General features: G+C 46.8%; 1 protein-coding gene across 1 annotated transcript in view; it reads left to right on the top strand.

Moving 5' to 3' along the window:
• Positions 1–20,896, top strand: part of LOC110503944 (reticulon-4 receptor-like 1) — a 214,092-nt gene extending 193,196 nt beyond the window's left edge. The window contains exons 2-3 of the mRNA XM_021582607.2: positions 16,587–17,038; positions 18,414–20,896. Of these exons, the coding sequence (XP_021438282.1) occupies positions 16,587–17,038; positions 18,414–19,400 (1,439 nt within the window). The 3' untranslated portion in view covers positions 19,401–20,896. The remainder of the gene's footprint in view (positions 1–16,586; positions 17,039–18,413) is intronic.
• Positions 20,897–21,319: the final 423 nt, after the last annotated feature.

Raw genomic sequence — 21,319 nt, 5'->3', positions numbered from 1 at the left:
GGTAGACATGGGTAGGATGGGTAGACATGGGTAGGAGGGGTAGCCATGGGTAGGAGGGGTAGACATGGGTAGGTGGGGTAGACATGGGTAGGAGGGGAAGACATGGGTAGGGGGGGTAGACATGGGTAGGAGGGGTAGACATGGGTAGGAGGGGTAGACATGGATAGGATGGGTAGACATGGGTAGGATGGGATGACATGGGTAGGAGGGATAGACATGGGTAGGATGGGTAGGCATGGGTTGATTGGGATGACATGGGTAGGAGGGGTAGACATGGGTAGGATGGGTAGACATAGGTAGGATGGGGAGACATGGGTAGGATGGGATAAACATGGGTAGGATGGGTAGACATGGGTAGGTAGGGAAGACATGGGTAGGAGGGATAGACATGGGTAGGATGGGTAGGCATGGGTAGGAGGGGTAGACATGGGTAGGTTGGGACATGGGTAGGCAGGGATGACATGAGTAGGAGGGGTAGACATGGGTAGGAGGGGTAGACATGGGTAGGAAGGGACATGGGTAGGATGGGAAGACATGGGTAGGTTGGGATGACATGGGTAGGGCGGGAAGACATGGGTAGGGGGGGAAGACATGGGTAGGTAGGGAAGACATGGGTAGGTAGGGAAAACATGGGTAGGAAGGGATGAAGCAAGCTGGAAAATGGACTCATTCAGCTCAAGGATATGTGGCTTAAATCCCTTGACCTGATTGGTGGTGAGAGACACACGCATCAAGTTCTAGATCATTCATCTGAAAAGCTTTTACTGACCGTTCATTCAGATAGAGGAGAGACCAGGATGTCCAGTGTTAGTCAAGGACGTTCATTCAGATAGGGGAGAGACCAGGATGTCCAGTGTTAGTCAAGGACGTTCATTCAGATAGAGGAGAGACCAGGATGTCCAGTGTTAGTCAAGGACGTGGGCCAGACTGGGCCCTCTTTAATCACCACTGGGCAGGGACTGGGTTTTATCCAGTGAAGCCTCCTGCGTTGCAGAACTGCAAAACAAAAAACAGAGTGAACAGCAAGGGGGAAGTGACACGTGAGGGGAGGGAGGGGGAGAGAGAGAGAGAGGGGAGGAGGAGTTCAATGAATGGGAGAAAGAGAGAGAGAGAGACACAATCAACATTTTGCACATAGGCAGCTGCCTACACATGCTGACAATTCTTCCAAGAACAGGTTTGGAAGTGAAGATGAGTGCAAAATATTTGTGTTAAACACTGAACTGGCAGGAACAGCAGTCAGGGGGGTAGTCCCAGAAGGGCGTGTGTAGACACTGACTAACCACCCACAAAAGACAGGGGGAGATGATGGGCTAAAATGGAGGTAGAGCAGTCTGAGAGACTGAACAGACACTGAAGGACAGCCACTCTAATGTGCGTAGGAGAACAGCACTGAAGGACAGCCACTCTAATGTGCGTAGGAGAACAGACACTGAAGGACAGCCACTCTAATGTGCTGAGGAGAACAGCACTGAAGGGCAGCCACTCTAATGTGCTGAGGAGAACAGACACGGAAGGACAGCCACTCTAATGTGCTGAGGAGAACAGACACTGAAGGACAGCCACTCTAATGTGCTGAGGAGAACAGACACTGAAGAACAGCCACTCTAATGTGCTGAGGAGAACAGACACTGAAGGACAGCCACTCTAATGTGCTGAGGAGAACAGCACTGAAGGACAGCCACTCTAATGTGCGTAGGAGAACAGACACTGAAGGACAGCCACTCTAATGTGCTGAGGAGAACAGCACTGAAGGGCAGCCACTCTAATGTGCTGAGGAGAACAGACACGGAAGGACAGCCACTCTAATGTGCTGAGGAGAACAGACACTGAAGGACAGCCACTCTAATGTGCTGAGGAGAACAGACACTGAAGAACAGCCACTCTAATGTGCTGAGGAGAACAGACACTGAAGGACAGCCACTCTAATGTGCTGAGGAGAACAGACACTAACGGACAGCCACTCTAATGTGCGTAGGAGAACAGCACTGAAGGACAGCCACTCTAATGTGCGTAGGATAACAGACACTGAAGGACAGCCACTCTAATGTGCTGAGGAGAACAGCACTGAAGGACAGCCACTCTAATGTGCTGAGGATAACAGACACTGAAGGACAGCCACTCTAATGTGCTGAGGAGAACAGCACTGAAGGACAGCCACTCTAATGTGCTGAGGAGAACAGACACTGAAGGACAGCCACTCTAATGTGCTGAGGAGAACAGACACTGAAGAACAGCCACTCTAATGTGCTGAGGAGAACAGACACTAACGGACAGCCACTCTAATGTGCGTAGGAGAACAGCACTGAAGGACAGCCACTCTAATGTGCTGAGGAGAACAGACACTGAAGGACAGCCACTCTAATGTGCGTAGGAGAACAGACACTGAAGGACCGCCACTCTAATGTGCGTAGGAGAACAGACACTGAAGGACAGCCACTCTAATGTGCTGAGGAGAACAGACACTGAAGGACAGCCACTCTAATGTGCTGAGGAGAACAGGGAGAATGAGAAGATCATCACTCGTGATTTGAGAGCCAAAGCAATATGAGACCCAAGTCAGATTGAACGAAGGCAAAAAAAAAGCAGAAACTAAAAATGGAAGATGCATGCAGAGAAATGGATTGATAAGGCGTGGAGGAAGTTGCACAATGGTGCGTGGCATAGGAAAGTGGTTGAATTATTTCCCCCTATTCCAGCAGAAGTGGAGTAGTACAGGGAGAGTGTGAGTTGAGAGGGTCAGCACGATAAGGCATGTTGAGGCCCAGTGTTGCTAATGAATTGACATTACAGCAGGATCAATGGTGAAGCTCTGAGGGTCTGAAAAAGTGCAGTTAATGAAAAGATTACTCTCTTAAGATCAAGGTCTCTTACCCCCCCCCCTCTCTCTCTCCCCTCTCCCCTCCCTACCCCCTCCTTTTCCATTCCCTCCCTCATGTCCTCTCTTCACTGTACTCCATATCCTCCCATATTCACACGAACATGTACATGCACACACACACAGATACAGCTATGTATGTATAGATGTATACTATTTTCCCTAAACACAGACTAATCAGTATGATGTTTGTTGTAAGTAATTGCAAACAACTATATTCATGTCTATGCATAAAAGTTGTTTTTGTGGGGAAGGCTCTCTCAGAGCTCATTTTTCTGTTATTGCAGTGGACTTACAGTATATATAGTTATGTGCACTCTGATGGTTGGTGAGATTGTGATAAAGCCCGGGATCGAACCAGGGCCTGTAATGATGCCTCTAGCACTGAGATGCATTGCCTTAGAACGCTCGCGCGTGCATACTAGTGTGTGCATACGATTGTGTATGTCTTCAAAAACATGTCATGCTCAGAGAACCAAACTCACCTGCACTGAATAATTGATCTGTAAAATCTAGGGCGCATAAATGGTTTGTATGCAAGGCAGCTGCTGTAAGCATGCATCTATTAAAGCAGCAAGCAGCAAAGTTCTTTAAGGGAAGGGATGACATGGGTAGGAGGGATAGACATGGGTAGGATGGGTAGACATGGGTAGGTGGGGTAGACATGGGTAGGATGGGTAGACATGGGTAGGAGGGGTAGCCATGGGTAGGAGGGGTAGACATGGGTAGGTGGGGTAGACATGGGTAGGAGGGGAAGACATGGGTAGGGGGGGTAGACATGGGTAGGAGGGGTAGACATGGGTAGGAGGGGTAGACATGGATAGGATGGGTAGACATGGGTAGGATGGGATGACATGGGTAGGAGGGATAGACATGGGTAGGATGGGTAGGCATGGGTTGATTGGGATGACATGGGTAGGAGGGGTAGACATGGGTAGGATGGGTAGACATAGGTAGGATGGGGAGACATGGGTAGGATGGGATAAACATGGGTAGGATGGGTAGACATGGGTAGGTAGGGAAGACATGGGTAGGAGGGATAGACATGGGTAGGATGGGTAGGCATGGGTAGGAGGGGTAGACATGGGTAGGTTGGGACATGGGTAGGCAGGGATGACATGAGTAGGAGGGGTAGACATGGGTAGGAGGGGTAGACATGGGTAGGAAGGGACATGGGTAGGATGGGAAGACATGGGTAGGTTGGGATGACATGGGTAGGGCGGGAAGACATGGGTAGGGGGGGAAGACATGGGTAGGTAGGGAAGACATGGGTAGGTAGGGAAAACATGGGTAGGAAGGGATGAAGCAAGCTGGAAAATGGACTCATTCAGCTCAAGGATATGTGGCTTAAATCCCTTGACCTGATTGGTGGTGAGAGACACACGCATCAAGTTCTAGATCATTCATCTGAAAAGCTTTTACTGACCGTTCATTCAGATAGAGGAGAGACCAGGATGTCCAGTGTTAGTCAAGGACGTTCATTCAGATAGGGGAGAGACCAGGATGTCCAGTGTTAGTCAAGGACGTTCATTCAGATAGAGGAGAGACCAGGATGTCCAGTGTTAGTCAAGGACGTTCATTCAGATAGAGGAGAGACCAGGATGTCCAGTGTTAGTCAAGGACGTTCATTCAGATAGAGGAGAGACCAGGATGTTCAGTGTTAGTCAAGGACGTTCATTCAGATAGAGGAGAGACCAGGATGTTCAGTGTTAGTCAAGGACGTTCATTCAGATAGAGGAGAGACCAGGATGTTCAGTGTTAGTCAAGGACGTTCATTCAGATAGAGGAGAGACCAGGATGTCCAGTGTTAGTCAAAGACGTTCATTCAGATAGAGGAGAGACCAGGATGTCCAGTGTTAGTCAAGGACGTTCATTCAGATAGAGGAGAGACCAGGATGTCCAGTGTTAGTCAAGGACGTTCATTCAGATAGAGGAGAGACCAGGATGTCCAGTGTTAGTCAAGGACGTTCATTCAGATAGAGGAGAGACCAGGATGTCCAGTGTTAGTCAAGGACGTTCATTCAGATAGAGGAGAGACCAGGATGTCCAGTGTTAGTCAAGGACGTTCATTCAGATAGAGGAGAGACCAGGATGTCCAGTGTTAGTCAAGGACGTTCATTCAGATAGAGGAGAGACCAGGATGTCCAGTGTTAGTCAAGGACGTTCATTCAGATAGAGGAGAGACCAGGATGTTCAGTGTTAGTCAAGGACGTTCATTCAGATAGAGGAGAGACCAGGATGTTCAGTGTTAGTCAAGGACGTTCATTCAGATAGAGGAGAGACCAGGATGTTCAGTGTTAGTCAAGGACGTTCATTCAGATAGAGGAGAGACCAGGATGTCCAGTGTTAGTCAAAGACGTTCATTCAGATAGAGGAGAGACCAGGATGTCCAGTGTTAGTCAAGGACGTTCATTCAGATAGAGGAGAGACCAGGATGTCCAGTGTTAGTCAAGGACGTTCATTCAGATAGAGGAGAGACCAGGATGTCCAGTGTTAGTCAAGGACGTTCATTCAGATAGAGGAGAGACCAGGATGTCCAGTGTTAGTCAAGGACGTTCATTCAGATAGAGGAGAGACCAGGATGTCCAGTGTTAGTCAAGGACGTTAATTCAGATAGAGGAGAGACCAAGATGTCCAGTGTTAGTCAAGGACGTTCATTCAGATAGAGGAGAGACCAGGATGTCCAGTGTTAGTCAAAGACGTTCATTCAGATAGGGGAGAGACCAGGATGTCCAGTGTTAGTCAAGGACGTTCATTCAGATAGAGGAGAGACCAGGATGTCCAGTGTTAGTCAATGACGTTCATTCAGATAGAAGAGAGACCAGGATGTCCAGTGTTAGTCAAGGACTTTCATCTCCACTTAACACAAATAGTTAAATGTTAGATGGACTGGGTTTAACTGACGAGAGAGACACAGGGGATTGTGATGATCAAAAGGAAGCACCAGAGATATATATAGAGAGAGTTGGGCCAACTTTTAGAACGGCTGCCATGTTAGCACCTTTATTCTCCTGTTGGTGATGTACCAATACGAGAGCAGTTCCCTGTGAAATGACCCGACAGTTCTGACACTTCCCTGTGAAATGACCCGACAGTTCTGACACTTCCCTGTGAAATGACCCGACAGTTCTGACACTTCCCTGTGAAATGACCCGACAGTTCTGACGCTTCCCTGTGAAATGACCCGACAGTTCTGACACTTCCCTGTGAAATGACCTGCTGTAAATAAGCAAGACAGAGCAGCGAATTGAACAGATGTTTTTATTGATTAAATCAAATCAAACTTTATTTGTCACATGTGCCGAATACAACAAGTGTAGACCTTACTGTGAAATGCTTACTAACAAGCCCTTAAGCAACAGTGCAGTTCAAGAAAGTTGAGAAAATATTTACCAAATAAAATAAAGTAAAAAATATAATAAAAAGTAACACAATAACATAACAATAATGATGCTATATACAGGAGGTACTGGTACCGAGTCAGTGTGCGGGGGTACAGGTTAGTTAAGGTAATTTGTACATGTAGGTAGGGATGAAGTGACGATCCATAGATAATAAACAGCGAGTAGCAGCAGGGGGGGGGGGGGGGGGGGTCAATGTAAATAGCCCGGTGGCCATTTGATTAATTGTTCAGCAGTCTTTTGGCTTATGGCTTATGAACTTGAAAATGTATTAATGAACTAGGCACCCATGTCAAATCTTTTTAGTCTCCTGAAGGGGAAAAGGTTTTGTCATGCCCTCTTCACAACTGTCTTGGTGTGTTTGGACCATGATAGTTCGTTGGTGAGGTGGACACCAAGGAACTTGAAACTCTCGACCCGCTCCACTACAGCCCCGTTGATGTTAAAGGGGGCCTGTTCGGGCCGCGTTTTCCTGTAATCCACGATCAGATAGGCATTCTCACATAGGTGTTCCTTTTGTCCAGGTGGGAAAGGGCAGTATGGAGTGAGATTGAGATGGTGTCATCTGTGGATCTGTTGGGGCGGTATGCAAGTTGGAATGGTATGCGAATTGGAGTGGGTCTAGGGTATCTGGGATGATGCTGTTGATGTGAGCCATGACCAGCCTTTCAAAGCACTTCATGGCTACCGACATGAGCGCTACGGGTGGTAATCATTTCGGCAGGTTACCTTCGCTTCCTTGGGCACAGGGACTGTGGTGGCCTGCTTGAAACATGTAGGTATTACAGACTCAGTCAGGGAGAGGTTGAAAATGTCAGTGAAGACACTTGCATTCGGAATAATGTGTATCCAAGTTGGTACTGTGGTGTTGGTACTGTGGTGTTGGTACTGTGGTGTTGGTACTGTGGTGTCAACAAAATTGCATATCTGTTTTCACTGGACATCTTCATAGGTTTAGAATACTATCAGAAATAAAAAGCACAACGCAGAAGCGTCATTTATCACTTAGAAACAGCTATGGAGGAGAAAACCGTATTGGCCCAACTCTCTATGTATGACTGGAAGGCACTTGCTTCAGGTGTTGTGTAGGTGGAGGATGTTAGAACATAGCACCTTTAGAAGTCTCTCCATTCTATAGAGAGGAATGGTTGGAAGTGATTGTGTACAGGTTGTGTAATGGTTCACGGAACACTCGCTAACACAAATTGCTCTTTTTACCGCTCGGTAACCAAGTAACAACTCAGTAACCAATCGGGGATCCAGGCTGGGCATAAATGTGTGCGGTATGTAACATAGGCTATGCTGGTGGAGGTGCCTGGGAAATAATTCATGTTAGTGGGGACATTGCTTATTCATAGAGTAAATTGCTCACAGGCAGTCAGTCACATTATGCTTAGTATTCAAGCTGACTGGTCTATGGGCCGGAAACAAGCTTAAAGCTACAGTGGTGAATGGCCAACAACCCTACATCTACATATTGGAACCTCTAATTTTGGCAATTTGGCTGGTAAACTGATTTATTTCTATGTCCACCATGCCCCTGTCCCCATCATGCTTCAGACCCTACCCTACCACTCTGCACAGGGAACAAACTACTTCTATGTCATCAACTCACTCCCAACACTGAAACCCAACTATCAGTGCTCACAGTGCTCACAGTGCTCACAGTGCACACACAATATGAGAATTAAAGGACATTCCCTGTATCACTTTTCAGGAAATTTATGAAGTACATATATCTACACAGTAGATGATTTATATGGGCTTGGTCAAGCCATTCGTTTCGATTGGCCGGTTGCAGTGTGATACCGCCACAGGGAACGCAATGCGTTTGAATCATTTAGCTTCATGCTGTCATGAAAAATGAATGTAGTTTGTGGCTGATAGCCTGGCTTCATCCTAGAGCATTGGGCTAGTTGAGTGTTGCCACTGCACTCTCACACACTCCATTACCCAGTCAGCAGTGGGAAGCTAGGTGTGGAGCTAAAACCTCTACCTGGGACAATGAGGCAGTCAATATAATGTGAATATAATAATGCACAAATAACTACCATCAAAAAGACTTCCATTAGAGTGTGTTAATTCAATTGCAGGTATTAAACAGCTGTGGTTGGCTCAGCTTGCCCGCCTCTGTTTCTGCCTCACTGCACCTTTAAATTCCATCTTAATAACTAACGGCCTTTCCTTTATTCATACTCACACTCTCCCACAAATCCTCCCCTTTATTCCCTACATGCTCCATATGGTGCCTGGCTTATGTTTTTGGAGCATCTGATTCCTCAACTTTAAAAACGCTGCTGTCACTTGTGTCATCGTCTCTCCCTTCTTCTCTCTCATGTTCTCTCTCTGTTTATTTGTTTATGCGTCGAGACACAGAGCTGTCTTTGTAATCTTCATCAGGCCTCTGCTCATTTCAGCTGACGAGACCTCTCTGTCGCAGGTACCTCCAGTTCAGCTGAGGAGACCTCTCTGTCGCAGGTACCTCCAGTTCAGCTGAGGAGACCTCTCTGTCGCAGGTACCTCCAGTTCAGCTGAGGAGAACTCTCTGTCGCAGGTACCTCCAGTTCAGCTGAGGAGACCTCTCTGTCGCAGGTACCTCCAGTTCAGCTGAGGAGACCTCTCTGTCGCAGGTACCTCCAGTTCAGCTGAGGAGACCTCTCTGTCACAGGTACCTCCAGTTCAGCTGAGGAGACCTCTCTGTCGCAGGTACCTCCAGTTCAGCTGAGGAGACCTCTCTGTCGCAGGTACCTCCAGTTCAGCTGAGGAGACCTCTCTGTCGCAGGTACCTCCAGTTCAGCTGAGGAGACCTCTCTGTCGCAGGTACCTCCAGTTCAGCTGAGGAGACCTCTCTGTCGCAGGTACCTCCAGTTCAGCTGAGGAGACCTCTCTGTCGCAGATACCTCCAGTTCAGCTGACGAGACCTCTCAGTCGCAGGTACCTTCAGTTCAGCAGAGGAGACCTCTCAGTCGCAGGTACCTTCAGTTCAGTTGAGGAGACCTCTCTGCCTGACGCCAGTGTGCTTGCATGTGATGAGAGTGCTGATCGTGGCCCACACACTGGACGACATCATACCACATGAATCAATCAGTTCCTTTACCTTACACTCCCACTCTGATCATTAAGACATAAGAGAGGGAGGATACTAAGAGGTTCTCTTCAGTGAATGTCATTTCTCTGCCATTGGTCCCCAGCCTCCCATTCCCTCTTATCCACTATCTAGGCCTATCCTTTTCACATCATGAATATGCTGATTTCTAAGTGTTACCCTTATCTATCCTCAAGCTTGAGATGCTGGATGAAAATAACAGCAATCATTTAAATGACCACTAGGATCTAGTCAACAGATCACAGAGAGAAAACGACAGGGTAATGGGCAAGCTACAGTATGATGGGCAAGCTACAGTATGATGGGCAAACTACAGGATGGTGGTAAAACTACAGGGTAATGGGCAAGCTACAGTATGATGGGCAAACTAAAGGATGGTGGGAAAACTATAGGATAATGGGAAAACTACAGGGTAATGGGAAAACTACAGGATGATGGGAAAACTACAGGATAATGGGAAAACTACAGGATGATGGGAAAACTACAGGGTAATGGGACAACTACAGGGTAATGGGAAAACTACAGGATGGTGGGCAAACTACAGGGTAATGGGAAAACTACAGGATGATGGGAAAACTACAGGATGGTGGGCAAACTACAGGGTAATGGGAAAACTACAGGATGATGGGAAAACTACAGGATGATGGGAAAACTACAGGGTAATGGGAAAACTACAGGGTAATGGGAAAACTACAGGATGATGGGAAAACTACAGGATGATGGGAAAACTACAGAGTAATGGGAAAACTACAGGGTAATGGGAAAACTACAGGATGGTGGGCAAACTACAGGGTAATGGGAAAACTACAGGATGGTGGGCAAACTACAGTGTAATGGGAAAACTACAGGATGGTGGGCAAACTACAGGTTAATGGGAAAACTACAGGATGGTGGTAAAACTACAGGGTAATGGGAAAACTACAGGGTAATGGGAAAACTACAGGATGATGGGAAAACTACAGGGTAATGGGAAAACTACAGGATGATGGGAAAACTACAGGATGATGGGAAAACTACAGGGTGATGGGAAAACTACAGGATGGTGGGCAAACTACAGGGTAATGGGAAAACTACAGGATGGTGGGCAAACTACAGTGTAATGGGAAAACTACAGGATGGTGGGCAAACTACAGGTTAATGGGAAAACTACAGGATGGTGGTAAAACTACAGGGTAATGGGAAAACTACAGGGTAATGGGAAAACTACAGGATGATGGGAAAACTACAGGGTAATGGGAAAACTACAGGATGATGGGAAAACTACAGGATGATGGGAAAACTACAGGGTGATGCGAAAACTACAGGATGATGGGAAAACTACAGGGTGATGGGCAAACTACAGGTTAATGGGAAAACTACAGGATGATGGTAAAACTACAGGGTAATGGGAAAACTACAGGATGATGGGAAAACTACAGGGTGATGGGAAAACTACAGGATGATGGGAAAACTACAGGGTAATGGGAAAACTACAGGATGATGGGAAAACTACAGGGTAATGGGCAAACTACAGGGTAATGGGCAGACTACAGGGTAATGGGCAAACTACAGGTTAATGGGCAGACTACAGGTTAATGGGCAGACTACAGGTTAATGGGCAGACTACAGGGTAATGGGCAGACTACAGGGTAATGGGCAGACTACAGGGTAATGGGCAGACTACAGGGTAATAGGCAGACTACAGGGTAATAGGCAGACTACAGGGTAATAGGCAGACTACAGGGTAATAGGCAGGCTACAGGGTAATAGGCAGACTACAGGGTAATAGGCAGACTACAGGGTAATGGGCAGACTACAGGGTATTAGGCAGACTACAGGGTAATAGGCAGACTGCAGGGTAATAGGCAGACTACTGGGTAATGTGAGTGCTTCTTTATCCTCTGGTCAGTGCTTCAGTAGTAGCCCTCTACAGACTCAGTCCTCACAGCATTAGTGAAGTGTGGGGATCATGGAGCCTACACTTGCTACTCTGTCACTGGGTTGGGAATGGTCAAACTAACACGCGCCCTCTCGGACCCTAGGAAGCCATTTGTCATGTGTTCTAGAGCTGTCACTAGGAGGAAATTACTGGAAGATTAGAGTGTAACACAGTTCTTTATCAGGAGCATCCTGCTACTGCAGCCTGTTCACTGTTCACCACGACGTCAACTGACCCACGTATGATGCCACTGACTGAGCAGTCAGTAATAATAATATGCTATTAAAGTATGATGATTACATAAGCAGTGCAGTACACAGTCACTTTCATTAAAGAAAAACAGATTCACCTACACAATGTCTTATCAAAGCAGAACATCACGGAGCGCCACAGAGTGCTAATTATATACAGAGCCTTTCTTTCCCTCCATGTTTTTCAGCTGACGCTCTACAGCTAAGAATGAGCCTGTTCAATCAATAGCTTAGTTTATTGCTTTGCCATTATTAAAGTGGTCCAACTCGCTGTGTATCTATGACCATGACTGTAAACACCTTTATGGAGGAAATCAGGCTAAGCCGTGATTTATGGTCAGGCAATAGCAGGGGACGCTTATCAAGGGTCCTTGGAGAGAAACAGGAAATTGAGTTTGTCCAGTGTAATGGTGGGTAGAGAGACAGGCAGACCGATCCCTTCCTATTAGCAGAGATGTGTTATTCATGAGGGCAAATTTAGTGTGAACTATGTTTCATTGATATTCTACACAGTCACTTCTCACTGTCTAGGGACCAGAACCATTTTATTTTCTTCATTTATTTATCTATTTTCCCCTCGGTGACGACTAGGAATAAAGGGACTGGGTGACCGTGGGGTCACATGGTCAACCGTCAGGACCAATAGCGGGCTGTTAAATCATTCTCCCCAGTAACAAACTATTAGCAGCATCTCTCATCAGCTGGGTGGGGAGGGTAGGGGGGAGAGATGGGCCTGGGAGGGTGGGGAGAGAGACGGGCCCTGTGATGGTGGAGAGAGAGACTGGTCCTGTGAGGGTGGGGAGAGAGACGGGCCCTGTGAGGGTGGAGAGAGAGACTGGTCCTGTGAGGGTGGAGAGAGAGACTGGTCCTGTGAGGGTGGAGATAGAGGCTGGTCCTATGAGGGTGGAGAGAGAAACAGGCCCTGTGAGGGTGGAGAGAGAGACTGGTCCTGTGAGGGTGGAGATAGAGACTGGTCCTGTGAGGGTGGAGAGAGAGACGGGCCCTGTGAGGGTGGAGAGAGAGACTGGTCCTGTGAGGGTGGGGAGAGAGACGGGCCCTGTGAGGGTGGGGAGAGAGACGGGCCCTGTGAGGGTGGAGAGAGAGACTGGTCCTGTGAGGGTGGGGAGAGAGACGGGCCCTGTGAGGGTGGAGAGAGAGACTGGTCCTGTGAGGGTGGGGAGAGAGACGGGCCCTGTGAGGGTGGAGAGAGAGACTGGTCCTGTGAGGGTGGGGAGAGAGACGGGCCCTGTGAGGGTGGAGAGAAAGACTGGTCCTGTGAGGGTGGAGTCAGTAGGGAGGGAGAGAGTGATGAGAGTCAGCACCAGAAATAGCTGCGGTGCCGCATTTCCAGAAACATATTATCTCTCTTTCAGAACCTCTTTTATTCTGCTTGTGTGTCCAAAGCTATTTATATAATACAACGTAGGCTGAATGGCTTATTGTATGAGCAAACAATGCCGTTATGATTATGAAACATTCATTTCTTGCATTTTTATTTGATGACGGCTGCATGTACCTCCTCTCAGTTTAAATCAATCTGTCTGTCAATAGCTCACCTAACAAACATTTCTCAACTCTATAACTACGTGATCATTTCTCAACTCTATAACTATAACTACGTGATCTGTCTCAGTCATTCCTAGACAACCTTTTTTATCTACCTGTTGTGTGTGAATGCATGTTGTGTATCCACAATGGCTCGGGGGGTGATGAGATCAGTGAGGTGGCAGGTGTGAAGCGCATGGTCTCTAGTGGAAAAAGTCTAGCTGATGCCAGCTGCGGAGGAGACAGCCGCCGTGCCATGCCACTGTGCCGTAGTATGCCGCTGTGCCCTGAAAGTAGGGCGAGGGTGGAGCTCACACGTTCCCTCCCGTCTCTCACACCGGAGACACAGACAAGCTTAGTGGTTATTTTAAGCAGCTCCATGGCATCTACATCAACAGCTGCTGTTTCCCCTGCTACAGGAGGGGAGGGATGCTAAACAGGAACAGATCCTGGTCCAAGGAGAGGTTGTGAAAGGAGAGGACAGGAGATATAATGTTAAGACACTCTACTGTACTGTTTGGTTTCCTCTACACATTATCTGAGGCGTGGATAGAGAAAATGAATTAGATGGTAGATTATTCTGAGTAAAGAATTAATTACTGGGTCCTGACATGCTGGGGAAGCGGGGGGGGGGGGGGGGGGGGGGGGGGGGGGGCGGCGGAGAGGGGAGGGGGAAGACAGAGGAGATATGGGGAGGGAGGGGGATCTTTCCATATAAAGCTTGATTAGCATCTGGGCCCGATTCAAATTCTTTCCCTATCTAAGTAGGATCTACGCATCCCCCCCCCCCCCCCCCCCTCTCACTTTATCTCACTCTCATCATTTTCCAGTGTCATGGTTGATACCAAGTTCTATTAAAGACATGCACAAAGCAAAATGTGAATTTAAAAAAGCAAGGCACGGAAAAGTTTAATCACAGGCCTGAGTGTGACGGCAGCTCTGAGAGGTGAAAGGAAGAGGTACTGGATGGATAATGGAACAGATAAGGAAACCATCTACCTGGGCCATTCAATGATTCATAGCTTGAACATAGTTTCTCTTAAGTAAATAGCATCCAAAAGCAGTGTAGTCCACAAAGTGGAGCAGAGTGAAACTGTAGTAGGACATAAACAGTGCTGTTTGTGTCAGGAGATCAATGCCAATACCATGTGTATGAAGTACAGTATACATTCAAATGGGAAAGGCGAGCCAAAGAACACTTGGTAAATAGGAAAGATGTCAATATTATGAATATAAAGCTGTTTTTCAAATAGGCTGCAATGTGAAACATTGACATATTCCTTAAACAGGGTGATCCATTGACTGTGTCTGAGTCTGTGCATTTGTTTGATACATCCTCCCAACCTTTATTTCCTGGGAGCATCCAGCATGTTTCTACTCATTTAGTCAAGTGCCATGTTCAATACATCTCCTTGTAAATAGAATAGTGAAAGAGAAAATAGGGAGAGAGAAATAAACAAACTGAAAAAGAGTGGAATGTAATGTGGAAGTAAAGTGACCACTATTTGATTGGGAAGTGTCCTCTCACAACAATTTAATACATTTTAGAGAAAGGAATAAGAATAACCCTTTCTAGTTTTGTCCTTTTTGTAATCCTCTTGTTTTCGTCTAAGACATTCCTCTTGTCTTTGTGAAAGGTCCCTGTATAGTGCTTTACTGGCAGGCCTACAGGAGTGGGAGATGTGTGCCCCAATGCAGTGAACCATGTAATGCGTCCCGACACTGATTCCACTCTCGTGCAAGGGCAGAGATGGCAGTGGCTGTGCCATGTCCCCCGACCAAAGTGCATAGTCCTTTCCCCTCCGGCACTATGGCACCAAATGCATCTGTGTACGACACATGACTATCAAGGACTCTTCCAAATCTTGTAATCAGTGTAGTACTCTGTGATACTGTTCAACAGTTTTATACACAGTTCAACCTAGAGAGGACCTGTATTCGGGAGTATGTTTGCATGGTGGATTGGGAGGATGCATTGTTAGTTGGTTGTCACCCAGCTGCAGAGTTGACAAACAGGATTACAGGGCCTGCTCTGGGGAGCGGAGAGGCTTCTGCCCCTGTTCAAGTAGCATGATACACGGCACATCACTCCTTTCCTCTTCTCCGCTACGGTCACCAGACCAGACACACTGAGAAGGTCTGTGAAGTCAGACGCTGAATGTCACAGCTTCAACACACTTTGGGAAGGAGGAGGAATATTCAGATACATACATCTGTCTATGCTGTCTCCTGTCCTTAAAGAGACGTTCCCTGCTCCTGAATTCCAGTGTAGCAGCCCTGGGATTAGGTAGCAGCGAGTTAAAAGGCAACAGAAACGTATCGATTAGAGGGAGTGAATGAGTGCCATGATGCCTTGAATAATAAATTGAAGGGAACACAGCCACCGCTTGTCAAATGTCATTACGAGGGGATATACTCCTGCTTTTCTCCTGTTGGTTGATTCCACCTGTAGATCAGCAGATGGATAAGTCACACTACGGGGCCATGGAAGCGTGTCACCAAACAGCAGGAAGTCTGACTGTCTCTGAGAAACTTAACATAAATTTAAGTGAGCATTCCACACCCCATTTATCCCCACTGCTTTCACAGGTGTACTTTGACAGGTATTTTCTAATCCTTATAGTAAAGGACTGGTTAATGACGTCTCTCTCTCTCTCTCTGACTATGGTTCTGAGTATAGTAGAGTTGTAGTGAGCTGACGGACACAGATTAACTTCCTCTTATGACTACTATCTCCCAGAGGTGAGGAAATATTGGAAAACTGAGAAAATAAAAATGTTGTGTGTGCAGGAGGCGTACCTGTAATATAGATCCAATCAGACTTCCTGAGGAACTAAATACAGCGTACAACTGAAGCTCATGTTATTGTTTGGACTGATCTTGAACAGACTCTAAGAGCAACACAGGCCTCATTCTGGAACCGACTTAGACACCAGAAGATTTGGAGTTGTGGATACTGAGCCAAGAGAGTAATGCAATGTCCACATTTGTATTGAGTGGCTCAATAGCAGCAGAATTCCTCAAAGGCCCAATGTCACTCCGTGAAGCCAGAAAATCTATGATAGCAACAGGTCACTTGGCATGAGTCATCTATCAGGACAGAATACGTTTTACTCTGTAATATAGATATATCTGACAGTCTCTCTCTGGTCTAGCCTCCCTACATCATCTCTCATACTGTTTACTCCTGACCTGGCTGTCTCCATATCTCCCATCTCCTTTATCATCCTACCCCCTTGCCCTTCGGTCTTCCTAGTCAATATCTCACTCTTTTATCACTTTGATTCCACTTACAGTATTTCTCCTCTCCCCCAATATATCTTTCTCGATTTCATTGAAAATAATATTCCAAAAACCATTCTTCTTTCCTTTCAAGTTCCGAAGTGGACATCAAAGTCAGACGGCAGAATTTAAATTCAGAATCAAACCCCAGACTAAATGTAGCTATGTCCTCTTATACATGTTCCTCTCTCTGTCCTCTCTCCAGGCTGCAGGCTAGAGTTCCTGCTGGTTCTCTGTGGATTGGAGCTTTCCTGGTCCTGCCCACACCACTGTATCTGCTACACCGCACCCAGTACTGTCAGCTGCCAGGCACACAACTTCCTGTCCGTTCCCGAAGGCATTCCCCCGCACAGCGAGCGCATCTTCCTGCAGAACAACAAGATCCACCGGCTGCTGCAGGGCCATTTCAGCCCCACCACGGTCACACTGTGGATCTACTCCAACAACATCACCTACATCGAGCCCTCCACCTTCCACGGCTTCGCCCAGCTGGAGGAGCTGGACCTGGGGGACAACCGTCACCTGCGTTCCCTGGCTGCAGACACCTTCCATGGGCTGGGCCGGCTCCATGCTCTGCACCTGTACCGCTGTGGGCTCAGTGCGCTGCCCAGTAATATCTTCCAGGGGCTACGCAACCTGCAGTATCTCTACCTACAGGTACACTGGGGCTCTATGGCACTCTGAGTCAAATGAAACAATTCTGCATTATAAATTATAATAGAAAAATATATATACATATATACACTACCGTTCAAAAGTTTGGGATCATTTAGAAATGTTCTTGTTTTTCCAAAGAAAAGCTCATTTTTAATCAAATTGATCAGAAATACAGTGTAGACATTGTTCATGTCGTAAATTACTATTGTAGCTGGAAACGGCAGATTTTTAATGGAATATCTACATAGGCGAACAGAGGCCCATTATCAGCAACCATCACTCCTGTGTTCCAATGGCACGTTGTGTTATCTAATCCAAGTTGATCATTTTAAAAGACTAATTGATCATTAGAAAACCCTTTTGCAATTAACAGTGAAGAGATGACTCTGGGATGCTGGCCTTCTAGGCAGAGTTGCAAAGAAAAAGCCAGATCTTAGACTGGTCACTAAAAATAAAAGATTAAGATGGACAAAATAACACAGACACTGGACGAGGAACTCTGCCTCTTCACTGTTGACGTTGAGACTGGTGTTTTGCGGGTACTATTTAATGAAGCTGCCAGTTGAGGTATTGTAAAGTGTCTGTTTCTCAAACTAGACACTAATATACTTGTCCTTTTGCTCAGTTGTGCACCGGGGCCTCCCACTCCTCTTTCTATTCTGGTTAGAGCCCGTTTGCACTGTTCTGTGAAGGGAGTAGTACACAGCGTTGCACGAGATCTTCCGTTTCTTGGCAATTTCTCACATGGAATAGCCTTCATTTCTCAGAACAAGAATAGACTGACGAGTTTCAGAAGAAAGTCTTTGTTTCTGGCCATTTTGAGCCTGTAATCAAACCCACAAATTCTGATGCTCCAGATACTCAACTAGTCTAAAGAAGGCCAGTTTTAATGCTTCTTTAATCAGAACAGTTTTCATCTGTGCTAACATAATTGCAAAAGGGTTTTCTGTTGATCAATTAGCCTTTTAAAATGCTAAACTTGGATTAGATAACACAACATGCCATTGAAACACAGGAGTGATGGTTACTGATAATGGGCCTCTGTACGCCTATGTAGATATTCCATAAAACAATCTGCCGTTTCCAGCTACAACAGTCATTTACAACATTAACAATGTCTACATGGTATTTCTGATCAATTTTATTTTATTTTCATGGACAAAAAACGTGCTTTTCTTTCAAAAACAAGGATATTTCTAAGTGACCCAAAACTTTTGAACGGTAGTGTATACCCAGTGCTGTTAAGCTGTGGTTTCTCTGTCCTACTTTATAGTAGCCACATACCTTATAACCAAACAACATGTTGGTAGGTACAGTGTTACAGAGTACTGAAGGTGTATAACCTCTCCATGTTGCTGTGTTTGGCTGTTCTCAGGATAATCACCTGGAGTTCCTGCAGGATGACATCTTTGTGGACCTCCACAACCTGAGCCACCTGTTCCTGCATGGGAACCGTCTGTGGTCGCTGCACCAGAACACCTTCCGGGGGCTGGGGGCCCTGGACCGCCTGCTGCTGCACCACAACCAGCTGCAGTGGGTGGATCGCCTGGCCTTCCACGACCTGCGTCGCCTCACCACCCTCTACCTGTTCAACAACTCACTGACCGAGCTGTTTGGAGACTGCCTGGCACTGCTGCCTGCCCTGGAGTACCTGCGCCTCAACGACAACCCCTGGGAGTGTGACTGCAAGGCCCTGTCGCTGTGGGACTGGCTCAAACGCTTCAGAGGTTCTACTTCGTCCGTAGGCTGTCAGGCCCCGGCCGAGCTGGCTGGGAAGGACCTCAAGCAGCTCCACAAGGAGGACTTCCCCAACTGCTCTGGCTCTGAGTCCCTGCACCAGAGCAAGACCTGGGCCGGGACTGATAAGGTGTCTCTGAAGAAGGAGCCACACCCGGTGCCACCGCCTCACTCCCACCCCCACCGCCCTCACCATGAGGCGCCATACTACCCCTCGCCGCCTTCACCTCTGCCCCATCCGCCCCCGTCCATAAGCGGGGAGGCCCCGGGATCAGAGGGACAGCCTGGGGTAGCACCCCCTCAGAGGCCAGGCCGCGCTCGGAACTGCACCCGCCAGCGCGTCAGGGGAGGCAAGGGGAAAGGGCAGAATGAGGTGCATACCTTAAAGGAGATGGCCGATAAAGAATATTCCTTGCCTGATTTTGAAGGGGGCAAATATGACCACACGTCCCCGGATGGCACCATCACGCGGAGGAAGCATAAGTGCCCTCCCCGGACCACTGTTCGCCCCCCTAGTGGGGTGCAACAAGCCACCAATAGGGCCATGTTCTCCCAGCCCTTAGTGCATCTCAGCACCATACTGGGAGCTTTGTTGCCCGTGACCATTGTCCATATTCTCCGCTGACCTAGAGGGTGGGGAATAGATACTGGCTAAACAACAACAGTGCAGTCCTCAGACCTGCTCTAGCTCCTGCACAACAAGGCCTGTGTGTGTGTGTGTGTGTGTGTGTACTTTGTGTGTATGTGGTTGTGTGTGTAAAACATTGTGTAGGGAGCGTCGCTATTTAGACTCTGAAATAGACTTTCAATCATCAACATAAAATGTGAAAAGACTCACGATGCTGTGTGAGGGACAGGGATGTGTGAGGGACGGGGATGTGTGAGGGACAGGGTTGTGTGAGGGACAGGGAGTGAGGAAAGACAAAAGGAAAACAGAACACGCTTATACTGCCACTGTTGCCATTATGTTGTATTTCCTGTTGTCCTGGCCTCTTTCTGTCTGAGTTCTGTCTTCGCCTCTACTGGAGCGCAGGTAACCAAACTTTTTTGGAAAAGAGACATTGCAAATGCAGAAATGTAGCTGAGACAGATAGACTCAAAGGAAAAAGTGTTGGAGCCAGCTTTAATTATCAGTTCACAGTTTATAAATCCTTATTGAGGGACGAAACAGAAAACAGATGACGTGGTGAAAGAAATCATCACAGAGAAGTCTAGCCCAATCTTGTGTTTCATATTATTTGCCAAATGTTTTTTTTATTACATTAATTGCCAATAGCTGCTCCATATAATTGGGCCGCCGAGGTATCCGAGGGTATTGCTCATCAACAGGGAGATAAGCAGGATGATGCCCGGTCGTAAATCATAATTCCATATCAGAACAGGAATGTGCAATGCTCACTTCTTAGCAGAAGTAATGAAAAACTATAGAAACAGCAATTGAAAGAGCAGCACACACACAGACCAGTCAGCTCCAGGTACAGTATGATAACTAGGTCACTTCTGCTCCATGTCCAGGTAACATTGACCCCGAGCTAGTTATACATCTTCACCTACTTTACAGTATTTCTACATTATTTACATCCTGCTTTATAAATTCTGAATGTCCTGCCTTTCTACCTGCTCCAGGTCATTTTCTACATGTGCTACTACGTATTAAGCTAATGTACCCAAGCTGCTAATTATCTGTATGGAGGTGAGTGGGACTGTGGTCCACTCCCATCTCCTCAAATACCAGTGTGTGTCCCCACGAGAAGGAAGCTGTGAATATTGATGGATCTGTCTATTTCTTGTCTCAAATGTTGTTTGTTTGATTTTGCCAAGACGTAAAGAGGACCTAGAGATGGAGCCCTACAGGGTACAGAGCCTTAGGGGTTAAGGGTCAGATTGGCTATTCTCAGTTTCCCAGTGAGGCTTTGGGCTTTGCTGAACAGAATGCTCTTTAGTGTGGGCATCCCTTCCTCATTGGAATGTGAGGAACATTTATATATTGTCCTAATCAATGGACATCAAAGGAAAACAACTGCCCAACAAGACTAGAGAAGTAACAAAAACAATATGTGTACCTTAAATGACTTCTGTAATGAATAAAAGATTATACGAATAAAAACATTTTGAATCGAGCATGGCAAAACGTGGACCTCTCTCTTGGAAATAATAGAACTGCTAAAATGTCTCCCTCTACAATGACTGCTGTTCTTGTCAAAGGATGTGGGGGAACCAAGAGAAAGACAATCACTTCTAAAGTAGCAGGGAATTAACAGGACGATGGACAGACAGACAGACAGACTACTGCTGGACTGCTATCCCTCTGGACTACTGGAGGTTTTGTGCCTCGGGAAAATGAAACGCTAAGTTGACGATGTTTGTAATAACAGTGATGTGAACTGTACCATTAACAATGACAACAGGAGGACTAACTAACTGCAGTTCTAATATGAATCATTTATTATGAGAATAACAATATTAATGACATCGTCAGAAATGAAAACAGGGTTTCTGCTCCCCTGATGAGGGGACAATCTTTCTTTAAATTAATTTACCATT

The sequence above is a fragment of the Oncorhynchus mykiss genome, chromosome 24 (assembly GCF_013265735.2).
Source record: "Oncorhynchus mykiss isolate Arlee chromosome 24, USDA_OmykA_1.1, whole genome shotgun sequence".
NCBI classification, from domain to species: Eukaryota; Metazoa; Chordata; class Actinopteri; order Salmoniformes; family Salmonidae; genus Oncorhynchus; species Oncorhynchus mykiss.
This window is presented reverse-complemented; position numbering and strand designations above follow the sequence as displayed.